A 17972-nucleotide genomic window follows, 5' to 3' on the forward strand; every position below is an offset into this window, starting at 1 on the left:
TTCCCCATCCTCTCCTGGGAAGGCATAAAAAATAGATCTTGGCAAGATCAGAGGATAAAAGTTGCTGTGTCGGGGACCTGAAAAGAGGTTTGGTTAAATTGGTGTGGGAAGATTAATTGTGGGTTTTCTTTTCTTTTTCTGTCTTTAAAGCTGGTGGAGACAGGGAGGACACAAGTTTGCTTTTCACACTTTGTGTGTCTGGGGCTCGGCCAGCCTCGCTCCTGGCCACTCCTGGCTCCAGGACTGCCTGCCCATGCTCACCTCCTTCCCTGGCTATGGCTTAAAGCATTGGAACGAGGAAAAATATAAAACAAAAGGGGCTGTGTTTGTGTTGTGGAGAAGGAGGAAGCACCCAGCAGCACCCTTGGCTTTTCCTCATTACCACTGGGTCTCTCCACCACCTGCCTTGCCTATACTGGAAATGCCGTAGGGTTTTCCACAGCCTCACGGATTCTTGGGCCCCTTTGAAGAAGTGCTTTGCTGCCCTTGATGTTCTTGTTTTCTGTCTTGGTAGCATCTTGCTTCAGCTGAATTCCCATCTTCTCCTTGGCAAGAATAACCTGATGTTGAGTGCCCCATTTCATTGCCCAGGGCATGCTAGATGTTCACTAGGACATCCAAGGCCGCCCAGGAGCATCTCCCTGCTGCACAAAGGCATTTTAATTTATTATTTTTTTCCCAGCTTATCTGTAAATACCAGCAAGGAGGAGCTAGTCCGTATCCTTGCCACTGCATGTGCCCCAGGAGCTGCTGCTGCAGCCTGCTCTGGTGTCCTGGTAGTCATCATGTGCTGTGGGATGCTAAGTCTCACTCCCAGGGGTCTGCAGCACATCTGGGGTCACTTCCCCTTCCTCTGCCATGGGCTGGGGCCAGCCCTGTGTTCTGACCAGAGGCAAATGCCCCCCCTCCTCCAGGAGCACCAAGGCGCTGCTTTGCACACACAGGGAGGTGCATCCCGTCCGGCACACTCCATCCGGGGGCTGCCTTCCCCCCGTGCCGCTGCCAGCAGAGCTGGTCTCGGCTCCGTTCAACCAGAACAAGCGGCAAATTAACCTGACCTAGATCTGGAGAAGCTGACAGTTGTGTGTGCCCTCAAAATCCATGCTCTGGAGGCAATGCAGGGAGAAATCTTGCCTATTCTCAGAGAGGAGAAATAGCTGCTTATTTATAACTGTCTGAAAACCTGCTTCTCATTCCCCGGCCACCCAGAGCTTGTCCTCTTACGTGCTGCTCTTCAGCCCTGTGCTGGGAATGGCTTGAGACATTGGACAGGTCTCCCCATCCATCATGTTGCTGCTTTTCCTATTTACACTAACCAGGCACACATTTGCCCAGAGCAGGGCACACTCCTAGGTCTCATCACCACTGGAAAACCTTCCCAGAAATCCCCTTGGGACTGGGAAAACGCCTTTGGGGGTTGATCCTCCAGGCCGGCTGTCAGGATCACACCTTTGCCTGGCAGCTGAGAAGGGCTCTGGCCCTCGTGCTCCAGCGCTGTCAGGTCTGACGGCCGCTGGGTTCCTGACGGGTGGGACCAGCTCGCTCCTGGCGCAGCCGGTCGTTGCCATGGCAATGGCAGGATATTGCTTTCTTACAGCCTCCTGGCTTGCACAAAGCCAGCCGCCAGCTCCAGCTTTGCTTAGCACAGGGATGTGCAGTGCATACCAAGCACTCCTGCCTTTCCTCTGTCCCCAGCTGGGAACCCACTCCGGAGCATGCGGGGAAGAGGCAGCGGGAGCTGGAGCTTCCTGCCTCTTTCCCATGGCTGGAAAACCCCATGTCTTTGCAGCTGCCTGCTCTTACTCCCAGTGCTCATGTGCTGACCCCTCCTGCTTGTTATTTCCTCCATGTTTTTTAGTTGCAAAATTCAGCCTATGCTGCTTTTTCCACCTCCTGCCTGTAACCTACATGGGGGGGATAGCCCTTAACCTCTGCAAAGCTCAAGAGGTCCATGCATACCTTGCAGTGGTGCTGGTCACTGCTGCCCTGGCTACTCTGGCTGGAACATCCTGATCCCAACAGCATCTCAGAGATGAGGCTCCGGGTTAAGGATCTGACCTCAAGTAATGACTCTTAAAAGCTTTGAGAGGCAGCAGGGTTGATTTTTGCCCAGCCTGGGGGCTTGGTCATGTTTCCTCAAACTGTGGGAGCTGCTGGTGAAGACTAAGCTGGATGATGTGGCTGGGTGGGGGCACCGGGGCAGCAGGGAGCTAGTCACAAGTGGCTAGGTCATGCTGTACATGAACCACATATGGCCTCAGCTCCTGGCTGTGTTGGGTTTGGCAAAATGCACCACATGAATGAGAGCCCTGGCTCTTGCCTGCCTGCCAACCCCAGTAGCCAAGCCCTGAGTCCCTTTGCCAGTTTCAGCCAACATGACTTGGAAACCTTTGTGGGTGTTATTTCCCCACTGCGAGAGCCTGAGTCCCAAGTTGGTGCCTGTTCAAAGGCTGCAAGTTCAGCTGAGTCACATGATTAGCCACTAGAGAATCTACACAGGGCTTCAGGAGACCAGGCATCCTGAGCTCTGCTCAGGGGCGTCCCGCACTTGAAATGAAGCACAGCCAGCACCACTCTGTCTGAGCCACAGATGCTTGAAATCCAGGCAGGGAGGGAGGACCAAGGTCTTCCCTCTGCCAGGACCACAGAGGCCTCTCCCTGGAAGAGGATGAAGGCTGATGATGGCAGGGTCCTCCCATGCTGGCAATGAGCTCCCAGCCTTGACAGCATCATGGAGGTGCCGTATTCTTCAGGGACAGCAGTAGAAGTTGTTGTCTTATTTTTTTTCCCTGCCTTTCAGCTGCCCTTGGGAGCTGTGGGTTGAGACTTAATCATGTTTATAGGCAGAGGGTCTTCCCAAGCATGCTGGAGCCCTGTGGTCCCCGTGGCAGGCTGCTTCCTCACCACTGCCTCTATGCCATACACAGCCTGGACAGCACACTGCCTGCTCCGTGGCTCCTGGGGGCTTGAAAATCAGCCTTAATTACAAAAAAAAAAGCCCCAAAGATTCACTCAGCTTAAGATATCTGTGCAAAAGAAAAACTCAGGAGCTCCTCTTCCTGATTTTCAGGGGCTGTGTTTTCTAGCATGATAAAAAAAAAATCATAATTGGCTTTTTGTTTTTCCAGGGGGAGGGGTTTTCTATGTTAGCTCAGAAACTAAAACTCCTATATAACTGCAGCTCCTCAGAAAGATGCCTTGTGAGAACACAGGGAAAGCCTGGGATACTGTGCTTGTGGGCAATGGGTGGTTGGGGATGTGCTCTGCCAGATGTTGAGGAGTAAAGACGTGGCAGTCGACCCTTTTTGGCAGCCTTTTTGCCCTGCACAGCCCCGCTGCACTTAGAGCACCAGGGATGGCTGATGAAACATCTTGACCCAAGGACATTTGAATGAAGGGGGACCCAAAATAGCCTGAGACTTGAGAAGGGTTGAGGATGGAAAAAAACCCACCCGGTAATAACTTCTGCAGAAATGCTATATATAGACTGATTTGGTGACTTCTGGAAAGAAAGAACTATGATATCTGAGTGGCAGCTCTGCCCTGACGTCCTGAGCTGAGCCTTCCCTGGGATGCTGCCTTGTAGAGGGGAGCTGGCTGATGTTTACCCCCAGAACATCCCTGTGCTCTTGCTGGTATTGTCCCAAATCTGTGGTTATGAAGGGGAAGCAAAACCCAGACCTCCCCAAAGTGGAACAAGAAGAAAGCAAGCCCTATTCCTGGTTGTGTAATTTCCACTTGGAGTTTTGTAGGTAGCCCTCTTTTACTTACACCTTTCTCAGTGTGCTGGGATTTGGTATTTGCTTCCCACCTCAACCCTCTCTGTATGTGGATTTGGAAAGAAAAGCTCACCGAGCCATCTGCCCCTGTGTGTGCTCACCCTGCACCATCTCTGTCTCCGCAGGTTATCCTGAAGGACCTGGAATTGCTGGCTGAGATCGCTTCTTCCCCAGCAGGACAGACAGAGGAGGGTCACGGTCCCTCCGATGGCTCCGATGCGCGACCTGGCCCAGTGGAGCTCCATGTCCCAGCCAGGGCTGGCCAGCTGAGCTCCTCCAGTGAGTGCCCCTGTGCCACAGCTCCGTGCCTCCCCACTCCTGGCCTCTCTCCATGTTCCATGGCACGAGTCAGGTTTGCTCAGGCAAAGAAGAAGCTTCTTTTACAGTAATAAATCAACGTCTTCATCCCCACCCAGCATAGTTTGGGGATCGAGTCTGCCATGCCGCAGACCAGGGCGCTTCTTTTATTTTTACTGCTCTTTCCCCTAGTTTGCGTTTTGGGGATTTGGGGCTTCGTTTAGCAGCAGGATGCTCCAGAGGACAGTGTGGAGGGATGTCATTATTGTCCTATTTTTTATGGGACCTTGGGTTCCAGCCTCTTTTCTCCTTGTAAAAGCCCTCAGAGGCCTAGAATCAGTGCAGGATGGGATGCTGGCTGCAATCCCAGCTCTCCAAAACATCCCCAGATCTGCAGAGGGATTCCTGTGCCAGGCTGCCCACATTGGCTATGAACTGCTATGTTGCTCTGAGTGTCTGGCAAAACCTCAGGAGAGAGATGAAGAGGGGCGATCCTATTTTCTGGAGACTTGAGAGATAAAAAAAAGAAAACCAACCTTTCATTAATTATCCCAGCACATGGGGAAATTTTTTCCACCTTCCCTTGTCTGTGGTTCATCCTTTACAGTTGCCTGGCTGCTCCTTCTCCTCCACTGCTGCTATTTAAGGGCCTCCCAGCTGTACTCCCCAGGCCAGGTCATCCCAGCCAAAAGCACGTTTCATGTGAGCTTTGGATTGCAACCCGAGCACTGAGCCAAGTCTGCCTCTCCCTGCACAGGATGCAGCCACAGGGCCTTGCAAAATCTCCACCAGAGAGGGAGGCTTTGCTTTCCCATCCCCAGGCTTTGTTTTCTCCAAAGGTCCTGGATCACTCACCCCTCCCTGGTCTTATAAATGTCTGCGCCAGCAACCAGCTCAAGTCTTGGGCTGTTCAGGGTCAGATATTTTTTGTGGATCTACCTGTTTCCTGCTGGCAGCTTTATCTCTGCAATGGAGAGGTGAGGGCTGCAGAGCTGGTGACCTCCCCAAGCCCTCTGCAAGTCTCATCCATCCTCCCACTGTCAGAAGTGAGACTGCCTGGGTGGAGCGGCTCCTACAGCGCTGGCCAAGCAGCTGAGGAGCTGCAGTTCAGCTCACACTGATGGTTGTCTGAGGTTTCCTTCCTTCTGGATGATCTAAAAATAGCAGGCTGGATGGCGTGGATCCTAACGACTGCCGTGGCCCGTGTTAGCTATCTGGAAGAGCAACCTGGCTTTACTTCCTTAAGTGTAACCTTTAAAAGAGTGTGGCTCTCCCTTCCTGGAGTAGATCTGCTGGAGCTGGAGCTCCCGTTGCCCCAGGGTGGGACAACTTGCCCCCACACAGGTCCTAATGGGCTCTGGCTTCCTCACCTATTTTCCTCTTCCCTATAATGCACCAGAAATATGTTCCTTAAGAATTTATTTGGGGCTGAGCTTTGCAGGGTCATTGGCTTTTAACCAAAGGCAGATGTTTTTGGGGAGGGAAAAAGGAGCTGGTTCATTGGGTTTGGACGTTTATCGTGGCCCCAGTCCTGTCTGGCTTTGACCACCCAAGGCTGAGACTAGATGGGCTGCTGGGGAGTTCCCTCAGGGAAATTGAGGGTCACAGCCGGGCCAGGACCTTCCTGGATTATGCCTGGAATATCAGAGGCTCCTGAAAAATACTCCTTTTGTCAGAGGATTGCTTGAAGGGAGAGCTTTTCAGAGCAGGACAGTGGGCAGTCAAAATCCCCATGTGTGAGTGTGGTCCCAAATGGTGAGAGCAAGTGAGCCAAAACTCTGCCCTTCCCACGCAAAAATCGTGCTGGCACCAAAGAGAAGGTGTATCCCTTTCTGGAGTCACTGGTTTCGTACTGGGATGTATGGGATGGTTCCCTAGGGTGCTGTGGTTCAGTGCTGTATTGGCAGTAGCATGGATGCTGTTCCCCCATCAGAGTGGGGACTGCAGGGTTCCAGCACTTTTCCCCAGGGTAAAATCTCTCCATTGTCTTCATCCACTTCAGACTGAGTTGCCATTGAAGCCAGCAGTGGGAGGGAAGCTGCTGATCCATCCCAGCCCCAATCGTCTCCTATCCCTCAGGCCCTTCCAAATGTGCAGTTGGTGGCTTTGCAGGTAAACGAGCAAGGTCACCCTTTGAAATCCTTGAGCTCGTGGCAGATTCCCTGCTGTGCTCTCTGTCTTGACACTCCAGGCTTTGCCAGCCAAGCAAGGAAGGGCAGGAGTGGAGGTGGAAGGGGCCAGTGCCCCCATGGTCTTCCCCACGTTTCCTCTCTCTCCCTTTCTTCCCTCGGGATGTGTTTATGCAGTTGTTTCCCTGCCATTGAGTTTGGTTTCCTTCAGATGCTGGTTGATTAGTCAGGAAAGCCGTGTCCCACTTCCGCAGCCCGTTCCCAGCTCCAGTTTTTATTTAGCCGCTTTGTTCTCCGGTTACGTAAGGTCAGCTGCCCTCGACGCCTTCTCCAAGCACAATGAGCTGGGGCCAGCCCAGCTCAGCACTGCCGGGGAGACCCAACATCTCCTCCCGACCTGCTCTGACTGCCCTGGGAGAGGGAGGCTGGTGCTGGCCTCCAGGAATGCTTCCTTGGTGCTTTCTGCCCACTTTTCCAGGAACATGGGCTGCAGGGCTGTGCCTGAGAGCTCCCTGGTCTTTGGAGTGATGGTGCAATGCCAGTCTGGTCAGTACAATGGGAATCCAGCTGCCTGCTTTGCTTTAGGAGTGTTTATTCCAACCGTGTAGAAGTTGAGACAAGTAGCAGATGACCCAAGAGTGGTTGTCACCAAGGTCAGTGGGTCAAGGGAGGTGATTGGGCACCTTTACTCCGCTCTGGTGAGACCCCATCTGGATGACTACATCCAGATCTGGGGTCCTCAGCCCTGGAAGGACATGGACCAGTCATAGCAAGTCCAGAGGAGGTCACAGAGATGATCAGAGGCTGAAGTACCTCTACTAAGGAGACGGACTGGGAGTTGAGGTTGTTCAGCCTGGAGAAGGTTCCAGGGAGACCTTGGAGCCTCTTCCAGTGCCTTAAAGGGCTCCAGAAAAACTGGAGGACTTTGGACAAGGCACAGAGTGACAGGACAAGGGGGAATGGCTTCAAGCTTAAGGAGAATAGGTTAGGTTAGGTATTAGGAAGAAATTCTTCATTGTGAGGATGGCAAGGCACTGGAAGGGGTTGCCCAGAGAAGATGTGGATGTACTATTCCTGGAAGTGTTCAAGGCCAGGTTGGATGGGGCTCTGAGCAACCCAGTCTAGTGGGAGGTGTCCCTGCCCATAGCAAGGGGGTTGGACTAGATGGCCTTTAAATGTCCCTTCCAACCCAAACCATTCCATGATATCGTAGGTGCAAGCCCTCCAGCCTAGTATACAGCTCTGCTCTGCAGGAGAGACAAAAGCTCATTCCAAAAGGATGCCAGACCAGCTGCTGCCTTGCACAGGGTAACTCTCAAACACATCTCTTCCTTCCTTTCTGCACAGCTTTGTAAGGTGAAGCAGTTACAGCCCTTTGTTTCCTCTCCAGCTTGGTCCGGTCTCTCCTGCCTGGCTTCCTGCCGGAGATGGTGGGGACAGCGCTGTACCCTCTGAGCTCCTCATGCTATAGGATGTTTACCAGGAGTCTGACTCTATATGTGGATGCACTAATGTGCCTGAGGTCATTGGTTTCCACTGGCAAACCGTGGATATCCCAGGAGTCAGTGGATTACTCTGGAGGAGACTGCTAGAAGTCCCTGAGAAATGTAGTCTGTTGAGTTCAATCTTGCTGTATCCCCCCTGGAGAGCGTGCAGCGCTCCAGAGCGGAGATATTCTGTGTTAGGGGTTTGCTTTTGATGTATCTTGGGGGGAATTTTATTCTCAGTGAGCCAAACCACTCCCTTTTCGTTGTCCATTGCTTCCTTTGTGTAATCTGATTTGCAGAAGTAGCAGTGTGTGACAAGGTCCCACCTCCATACAGTCTGGAAAATGTTAGGGCAGCCTCTGCAAACATCAGGTGAGAGTCTGTAGGGTGCAGGAGGTCCATGACAGGTAGAAAAGAGAACGTGGCCCCTTGTCAGATGGCTCAGATTTGCTAAACTGCTATTTCCAGTGTTAGAGAAGGATAAAAGTTAAACCCCTCCTTACTCATCCTCCCAACAAAAGGCAATGAGGCAGCAGACATCACACCACCAATCACTTGCTCTCAAGGGAGCCAGCTTCCAGCAGTTTTTGCAGGATCAGGAGTGTGACAGCAGGGAGCAGAGGAGCCAAGCAGGCAAGAGAAAAGAGGGCTGTTTTGAGTGCTCCAAGCTCAGTGGTCTGGTTCCTGATGATTGGTGGCTGTGGCATCTCTTTCCCTACTAGCATGAAGCTGTTCAGGAGAGTTGACTGTCAAAAACGTTCTTCTGCCTCTTGGGGAGGAGAGGAATTTGAAGGAAAGGGTGATCTGTTTCTTTTCCTGGATATTAGAGTGTAATAGCAGAGCTGGGATGCCGTGGAAAACCCCAGGAGAGACCATCCAGATGTAGCATTAACTCGCCTGGCGTGCCTCCAGGTATCCATCCCTCCTGAGATGGTCACAGCATACAGCCAGCCAGAAAGCCTGGGGATTCCCAAAAAACAGCTGGGATTACTGATCTGTTGTGGTGGACAAAGGAGAAGTTGATGGTGTAGATAAATCACTCCTAGCCAAGCCCTCCCTTGGAGTTACTTTGCTGGGCTGCCTCAGTTTTCCTAAGATGTTGTGAGGAATTTGGAGGGTGAGGTGAGGAATGAAGTGAAAAACAAACTATCAGAATGAGAGTGTTGGTGTGGAAATGGCCCAGCAAAGCCCATTGCTGCTCATTCCTACAGGTTATCTTCTGTATGCTTCACCTTTCCATGCAGGAGCCTCAATCCACTCTAAGCTCACCATGAAGCTTAACCATTCCTGGTTTGCAGCTCTGCTGGGTGTACTTTGTGCTCCAGAACAATGGCTGAGCTATACCCCTGCTGCATTTTTGCTTATTGATTTACCTTAGCAAAGAAAAATGAGGCAGTAGTTGACTGCTAACCTTCCTAGGAAAACCGTCAGGATTATCATTGCCTGCTGCCTTCCTCTAAGGCAGCCATGAGAACAGACTCTGCATCAAGTGAGAGGAACCAGGGGCAGCAAAAGCCTCATATGGCATCAAAATATGTACCCCAACCCATCTGGGACCCCCTTTCTGCTGATACGCTGAAGTCATGGGAATTACAAACCCATGGCTCTTTAGCCAGGTAGAAAGGGGGAAACATCTATGTGTGCCCAGGCAAAACCAGGCTGAGCACAGCCCCTGCCCATGCAATCCAGAATTTTGATGGGTTTATTTCCCCAGCAGCATCCTGTGCTCTGGAGAGGGGAGAGTGGAGGTTTTCCAGAGCCCAGCTGAGCTGCCGACATGTTCACATCTGTTTCCAGCTACGCCCTGCGCCGGCTTTCTGGGAGGAGGAGGGGAGGATTTGCCTTTTTTACGGCTCTATTTTTATCCTGCTCCGCGAGGCTTCGCCACTCCGTGTTTGCAAAAGCTAAAATTCAAAACATCCTGGGGAAGGCTGCCGGGGGGAGACGCCGCACAGATTCCCACGTCGCTGCCCGGGGTTTCGCAGAGCACCATCTGGCAGTGCCGACTCCCACGCCGCTGGCGCTCGGGCGGGTTGAAGGCTCACGGACCAGCTCCGGCTGCCGCCGGGTTTATCCCTGTTTCTCTCAGAGGAGCTGAGGGAGATCATTCTCTGGGCTGAGCTGGAAACATGACGCCTTGGGGAAAGCACTCGGGTGGGAAGGATGCTTGTCCTCGCCAACTCTTAGCTTACCCTGCCTATATCCGAGCTGAAATTGCTTCAATTAGAGATTGCGGTAAATCATTTTAGCTAAACCACCGCAAATACCCTTGTGGATACTCTTTAACCAGCTTACCCAGCTTTAGCTCGCTTCAGAAAGGAATCAATTCTGCTCCAATCTTATTCCAATTTGGTTTCAATGGAGTTAAGCAAGTCCACACCGGTTTTAATTAAGACTGGTTTGAAACCAATTATAGTAAATTAATCGAAGTTACGTTTTATGCCAGAGTGAAGTTCAGCACTTTGTGGCTGAGGTAGAAAAATCCAAGTTCATGTCGGAGTCTGCCAGGCTCACCCGGAGCAATGTGGGGACACTTTGGATACTGTAGTTCTCGACACAGCTCAGCCCATCAAGCAGCCAGACAGCCTCAATGTTCCAGGGTGATGTACAATATATATTTATAAGGGCCTTAATATAGATCCCTAATTGCCTGTCTCGGTTGATTTATAGCGTGGCCACGCAAGCGATGGGAACAGCATGAGCCGCTGGTGAGCACTCAGGGATGCACGGGGGGTTTGCAGACATTTGCTGTGCTCCACTCGAGCTGGCACCCATGGATGGGGGGAACAGATGTTGGTATTGACTTAGGTGATCCGAGAAGCCCGCTCATGTCCCTGGCTCTACCCCAGTCTGTGAAGGGAATCCAGGGAAAGGATTTGTTAGCTCGGTGTCCTGGGCTGCGGGAGGTCGCTGTAGTCATTGATAGGACAAGGGATAATGGTGTAAAACTGACAGAGGATATGTTTAGCTTAGATATTAGGAAGAAATTCTTTATTGTGAGTTACTAGCACAGGCTGCCAAGAGAAGCTGTGGCTGCCCCATCTGTGGAAGTGTTCAAGGCCAGATTGGATGGAGCTCTGAGCAACCTCATCTAGCGGAAAGTGTCCCTGCCCATGGCAGGAGGGTTGGAACTAGATGAGCTTTAAGGGCCCTTCTGTGATTCAATGGTAAGGGCCCAGGTTGGTGGGGATTCATTGCAGCCATGGAGCTGCAATTCCCACATGCTTTTCATCATGTTTCACTGTTCTGATGTTCCTCTGAGCCCAAAATTCCCATTTGTTCCTATTCTGGTGAATATCTGGACTGAATTTCATCATTCCTTTGAGCAGGGATCTTTCTTCTTCCAGCTTCCTCCTCCATGCCAGATTAAAAAAAATTTTAAAAAAGCAGCAGAGCCGTGACGTGCCACCAGCCCTGGCTACGTTAACAGCAGATCTGCCAGGTTACAGATCTGCAAAGTCTTGCTTCAGGGAAAGGGGGAGAGGTGCAAGCTTCAATTAATTATGCCACAGTTTTCTTAACACTTCTTCCTGCTTGTCTCTCGTGCTTCAGAGAAACACTTGACAAGCTGCTCCTACAGTTCTGTCGAGCTGGGAATGCCACTGTGCTGAGCTGTAACCCGCGGGGCAGCGAGCTGAGCTCCAGGCTATGCCAGGAAGGGTTACACCATGGCACACAAGGTGCCAGCCACTTCCTAGACATCCTGTAAACAGAGCAAACAGGAAGTTTGGAGGATTGGGAGGCTTTGGAAAAGAACGGCTTTTCTTGCTTGGAAGAAGTATTGCCTGTTTAAACTCCATCTGAGGTTTGGTTGAGCCTTTTGCAGCCTGGCAGACTCGTACACACTGGTTTCTCACTCCCAGCATTACCCCTGGAGAGCACTGGCAGGGCTGCTCTGGCATGGTGTGCCACAGTGGAAACCTTCCTTAGGGACATGCAGGCATAGCTGCTGTGCACCATGTGGGCAAGGGATGGAGAAATGATCCCTCTGAAGTTCAATCTCAGTGCTCCTAGAGGCAAAGGATGGTGAAGAGGCTCCCTGGAGTGGGCATACTCATATGCTTTCCTCTCCTAAGAAAAACAGAGCACAGACTTGTTTTCACCATCTCTGTATCCCTGTCCTTCCTTGCTCCCAGGCTGGGCAGAAGGGTCCGAGGTTCAGGAACCAGTCAGTGGAAGAAAACAGCAGTACTGAAGCTCCTGAAGACTGTAGCTGGAATCTCCAAGGCAATTCTGACTTTTGGATACTCAGCTGATCCAGCAGGTTGTTCCCAGTCTCCAGCTGACGATGCAGCAGATGCTGCACCACTTCAGAGCACGTATCTGAGAGTGCTTCTGGCTGGTCGGTTTTGCAGCCATACAGCTCCTGGGCTTTGTCCTGTGCACAGCAGAAGTGCTGGTCCTGCCAGGGAGGAGAAAAACTGCTGCCTTCTCCTGTTTTTCCTTTGGGATGTGTTCTAGGATATGTAATGTTTGGCTGGAAGGCAGGCGGGATGGCAGCGAGGTACAAAGCTGGCTTTGACTTGTGAAGGGAACACTGGGCAGCAGTGCTGTCCATGCTGCTGTGGGGCTCAGAGAGACTATTTTTGGGGTCTTGAGAAGGGAGAAACTCCAAGATCAGACCTTCCCCCCAGGCAAACTGCAGCACTGGAGCATTGTTAGCTGGTGAGGATGAAGGTGGGATGTCCTACCTGCTGCTAGCTCATGTTGCAGCGCAACCAGGTTTGGGTGCCTCGGCATTACTGAGAAAACAGGCAAAAATATCATTTTTGCAGCTTTAAAAGACAATTTCTGCTTGGTCTTCACCTGCCTTCCCAGGCTCTGCTCGGAGGTATGAGGGTAAGCTGCAGGCAGGCACAGCAGGAAGGCAGAGCTGCCCCCTGTCACCTCCACACTGTCTCTGCTCCCTTTTGAGCAGTGCTGAGCAGCTGTAGTGACGACACGTGGGGCACGGCTGTATTTTCACGCCGGGTACTCCCTGCCTTCGAACAAACACACCTTTGTTTTGGAGCACATTGGCTCGGCTGGATCCTTTTTTTTTTTTTTTTCTTTTGCCCAGATCATCTTCCCTGCAGCTTAGGGGAAACATGATGCGATGGTGAACACTTGTGCTCGGGGTGCTGCCTGCTTCAAAGCCTGGTTTGGGTTACAGATATACCAAGGGGTGGGTGAACACACAGCTCCAGCAGGAAGAGGACACCAGGTTCTGGTCAGGATGACCTCGTATTTCATTTTCCTTTTTCTTTGGCTCTGTATGTTCTCTTAGATACTAAATCCAAAGCTGGGGAAGCTGCCCTGAGTGTATCTCTTGTGTATCACTGGGAGAGGCAGGGTGGAAAACAGACCAGCAGCTTTTCCATCAGCTTTCCTGGGCTTTGGCAGCTTAATTGCATCTTTAATTGGCTGCTCCATGCTCCACTGAGTGTCCGTAGAAGCAGACAACATCCATAAATCAAACTGCTTAGGTTTCCTTCGGTTATCTGATGAAAGTAGTGGATGGGGAATAGCCTTGGGGTGCTCGTGTGTGCTGGCTTTCCTCCTTACCACAGTTAGACATGGCCTTTCCAAAGGAGAAATTAAGGGAGAGAGCTCCCCTTGTTGCAAAGTCGCCTTTGAAATGCTCTCTCCAAACATTTGCTTTGAGCGCTGTCCTGCTAAATAAACCATCTCCCCTGGGGTTTCACTGTGGGAAAAGCAATCTTTACCTGCCAGCTCCCTGCTCTTGTGTGTGGAAGGAATATTTCCCTGAGCTGGGAGCTGCCCCTTTCCCTGCCCTCCCTGCCAAGAGTCTCAGACCGGGACAACCCCTGAGCCTGGAGTTCTGCTGTGGTTTGACCAGTACTTTATGCTAGCCCTGGGGCACACTGTATGTGACACTATTGCACCAAGTGGCTTCTGCCCAGGGAAAATCACATCACCGAGTGTAAATCGGTGTCCATGCCGTGACCTGGGGCTGAATGTGTGTGTCTGCCCCTACATGCACACTGGGTTCAGGACATCTATGGCTTATGGGGTTGGATTACAGACTCTTCAACTCACCAGCAATCTGGTGGTTTTGGGATGAGTGTACATGCCATGTCTGAGGAGATGGGATTGGCTCAATTTAGAGCCTCAGGTACCCCTTCTTCTACCAGCTACTGAAGCTGAATAGCTCTGGGATGAGCTCCCAAAAATCCCATTTTACCCCCAGGTGCTGCTTCCAGGGCTTTAACCACCCTAAGATGCTTTTCCCTGGGCTGGAGACAGCCGAGACAGGGCTGGCTCTGCTAGGACCAGCCAGATGTGGTTATATGAGGCTTGAAAATCTTTCCATGCCCCTGCCCTCCTCAGTGCTGTGGCCATGTTTTGGGTGTCTGCTCTCTCATCGAGGCTTTGGCAGCAGGGCTCTGGCAGCTCTTAATTTGCTCTCCCCTTGCCTCCTCAGGTACAAAAGGCCTGGAGTGCTCACCCTCCACCCCCACCATGAACTCCTACTTCTACAAGTTCATGATCAACCTGCTCAAGCGCTTCAGCAGTGAACGGAAACTCCTGGAGACCAGAGGAGCCTTCATCATCAGGTCAGAGCACGCCACCAGCCTCACTGAAGCCCCTGAGCACCCCTGGGACAGGTGGGACAGGGGTAGCAGGGTCAAGAAGCCCAAGTACTACATTCACTCAAAGCCAAAACCATTTCCTCAAGCTTCCCTCGCTCTCCAACAAACGGTTTTGTAGCAAACAGGATTTGCCTTTCACATGTCAAGGCACCATATTTCTCTCTCCCATCCCCAGAGGCAAAGTGGCTCCTCATTAAACAGTGTTGTCAGAGCCTGTTTCGTTGAGAAACAACTCAACCAGCCGGAGCATGAAGACAGGCTTGCACTTGGAGTGCCAAGCCAAGTGAATCCCTCCAGCCAGCTTGGCGAGATGCTCACCCATCCAAAGCCATGTGTTACAATGCATAGAGTTGGTAGGGTTTGCTTCAGCTTGGTAAGGAGCTGCGGCGGAGGCTGGAGAGCCAAATGTTGTGAATGTTGGAATGCCAAGTGTCGTGGCAGCTGGCAGGGAGTCATCTTTAATGCAATGTAATCTGGGGCAAGGGATATCCATTCCTCAGCTCGCTGGGAAATAACAGGGTTAGTGGTCGAGGTGAGGTGGAGGAATCCGTGAGGAGGTTCGTGGAAGCAGCTGGCAGGACTCTGGGTTTTCCTCCCTTGCTTTCAGGGATGTGGCATCAAATGAACAGGGGGAGAGCATGAGATACAAGCCATGCTTCTGTGGGAGAAGAGAGCCACCTCTCCAAAGGCACAGGGGTGTGCCAGGTATTGATGAGGGGGTCCCACCACTGCAGTGGGAAAATACAGCATGCAGAGCTCCCAAAATTTGCTAAGCTGAGCTGGCTGTGGAGTTGTACCTGCTTAGGCAGCAATTTTTGCCCAAGTCTGGATTCATCCCAGAGACAATATCCCACTCACAGTGTCCACTGTCCTCTCCCCAGTCAGCACAGCCCCTAGGATAAGCCACTCTTGGCAGGGAAGTGGCCCCATAGTGTATTAGGGAAGCAGGGTGACGGGTGACCAGAATGACAGTGAGCCTGGGCAGGGTCCCATTTAAAAGCTCTCCTGTACCACGGCCACCTCCAACTTTTCCCTCCAGCTCTGGCAGGATGAGCTTTGCCTGGCAGGCCCAGCTTTCCCAGCAGCCAGCCAGAGGTGCGGTGGGACCGGCTCACAGCAGCTCAGCAAGCCGAGGCTTTTTACAGTGACTCATGCCCCAAAAAACCTGGTAAAGCAAAAAAAAAAAAAAAATAGATGACTCTGTCCTTTGTCAAGTCACGTTGTTGCTCATGTGGGGTAGATGCAGGACTGGAGCCAAAGTGGTGGTTCTGGAACGGTGAGCCGTTCCCCCAGGTACCAGCAATTAACTCTGAAACCTACTGATGGTGGGTAGAGGACTGGTGTAAACTACATTTCTGCTGCTTCCAGAAAAAGCAAGATGAGAATAGAGGAGAAAAACTTCTACAGGACTCTCTGGCAAAGATTGGTCTCTTGCTGGAGAGACTCAGTGAACGTGGGAGCCTCGTGGAGCTATTTTTAGCCACTTTTCAAATTGAAGCCGTATGTGCGTTCCCACGTTACATCCCTCCCCTATCCACAAGCCAGCTCAGCTGTTTCGCACAGCAGGGTGAGAAGCCGGCCTCATGTTTGACTTGAGAGATGCTGGTGATGTTTCATCCTGCGCTGGAGAGCACAAGGGGGATGCTTGAGAGACTGGGACAGGGTCTGCTAAAGTGTGGTCCAGGACCACTGCTGCCTCTTTCCCAGGCTGGCCTGGGAACAGTGAAGCAGAGAAGGAAAATAGGCTTGTTACGTTTAGGCAATGATTTCCAGCTGAAGGATTAGTGTTCACAGGAAAGGGAAATGGGAGACAGGGGTTTTATTCAAGCACAGCACAGCAGTTTTCCCTGTCACGTTGCTGGTGGGCAAATTCAAAGGTCCATGAGGTCACATAGGGGGTCTGCGATTAAAGGTAGTTTATTTCTAATCCAACTCAAGTTTGTTCATGCTTGGTTGCTGACTCTGAAAGGACTTTAGTCGCTCTCCTGATATGTCCTCAGAGTCCCAGAGACAGAGGTTATGGTACGTTACATCCTTGGGGATGGAAGTGGGTTTTGACCAGTGATCTCTGCAGGAGATGGGACCATCTCTTGCTGTGTAAGGATCTGTGGTCCCCAAGACATATAGAACTGCTCCAGAGCCTGTCTGATGCTAGGAGATGGGTGGGAGAAGTACCTGCAGCCCTCGCTGGCAGAACTCATCCTCCAAGCCTGGCTCAGGCAGAGGTAGGGGCTGGGACAAGTGGTCTCACCATCAGTAACCCCAGCCCCAAGGTGGGTATCTCGAGATGCTTTGCCAGAGAAGACAGGTTGGAGCTATGTGGCAACACAAACTTCCTTCAAAATAACAGGGAAACAGCTCCAAAAACTTCTATCATTCATAAGGAAGTATCCAGAGAATTTCTTCTTCTTTGCCTGTGACCACCAGGCTGGGGAATAACTGAACACTGGCACGTGGTCCCTCTGCCAGTGCTGTTTGTGCATCCAAGAGATGGATTGGTCTGCTGCCTCCCCCAGTGGGATCCAGTGCCCATCAAACCATGGTGTGATGCCTCATCTGTGCCAAGGACTTTAGGATTAGGATCCCCTCAATCCAAGGGGACCTCACAGAGAGAAAGCCTATGGCTGTGGTGGAGCTCACATGCCGAGCTGAGCCCCAACACTTGATCCTTGTGGGTCCCTTTCAGCTCAGAATATTCTGTCATTTATGATCTGAGAGAAGGGAAGAGCAACATCCAGGAGAAGGCTCTTCAAAGCTGTTTAAATGCCTCATGAATGTCTGGGCAAAGGATGTGCTGAGGGGATTCCAGTGGTACGAGTCCCACGGAGTCTCATGCTGTCCCACCCCTCTCCCCTAGAGAAAAGAGGGAAACCTGCTCCCATGATCTCTTCCAAATTTTTTTTTTGGCTTGGCATCAGTTTTCTGCATTGCAGCTGACTGGGTTCCTTTGGGGGTCAGTTCTCTCTTACTGTCACTTGTGACTTTTTTTAGGCTGGAAGCCAGAAAAATTAGTCTGCCTTCAAAACTAAGAATACCAAGTGCTGCCTTCTCCTCTCAAGCCAGGCATGTTTGCACTCAAAGGTTGCTCCCAAAGTGTTGTCAGAGGCAGGACCATCAGTGTTACCTCCCACCTTGATAAGCAGATCTGAGGCCTTCCACCCTTCTTGCTGATTGCCCTGGCTGGCACGTGGCTGTCCTGGATTCTACAGAGCCCCTAAGCAAGAAGCAAATATTCCCATTCAGCTGCTGACCTCCCGACGGTGGCTTGGAGCAGCAGAAAAATGCGGAGGAGCTTCCAGCACGTCACATGGCTCCTTGGAGCAGCACGGCTGTCCTCCGGGCAGGAACCCTGTGGAGGGAAAGCTGCTTGGCTGCTCAGGAGGCAGGCAGCAGAGCGGCACCGAGCTTTTCAGCTCACGCCGAGATTTACAGGCTGGATTTAATGCCTGTTGGTTGGTACCAGCGCTGTGGGATGGGGGGATTAAGGGAGAGGTTAAGCCCTACTGCATGGACATCAGCGTTGCTGCTCGGAGCACAGTGTGAGGATAGGGCTGGCTGTCCTTGCAAGGAGCTGTCTTCTCCCGTCTTATACCTCCCCAGAGCTGGTTGTGCAGTTCCTGTGCTGTCCCCAGGGTCAGTCTGAGCTCCAGGAACTGGTTCAGCTGGCTGAGTCAAGCCTAGCACCAA

At 51.8% G+C, this 17972-nt stretch overlaps 1 protein-coding gene across 4 annotated transcripts in view; it reads left to right on the top strand.

The window, feature by feature from the left end:
- VAC14 (VAC14 component of PIKFYVE complex) overlaps positions 1–17972 on the top strand; it is a 79859-nt gene that overhangs the window by 44544 nt on the left and 17343 nt on the right. For all 4 annotated transcript variants that reach the window (XM_048316637.1, XM_048316635.1, XM_048316636.1 and 1 more), the window contains 2 exons: positions 3905–4058; positions 14117–14249. In XM_048316637.1, coding sequence (XP_048172594.1) covers positions 3905–4058; positions 14117–14249 — 287 coding nt within the window. The remainder of the gene's footprint in view (positions 1–3904; positions 4059–14116; positions 14250–17972) is intronic.

This window comes from Corvus hawaiiensis, chromosome 12 (genome assembly GCF_020740725.1).
Source record: "Corvus hawaiiensis isolate bCorHaw1 chromosome 12, bCorHaw1.pri.cur, whole genome shotgun sequence".
Classification (NCBI taxonomy): Eukaryota; Metazoa; Chordata; class Aves; order Passeriformes; family Corvidae; genus Corvus; species Corvus hawaiiensis.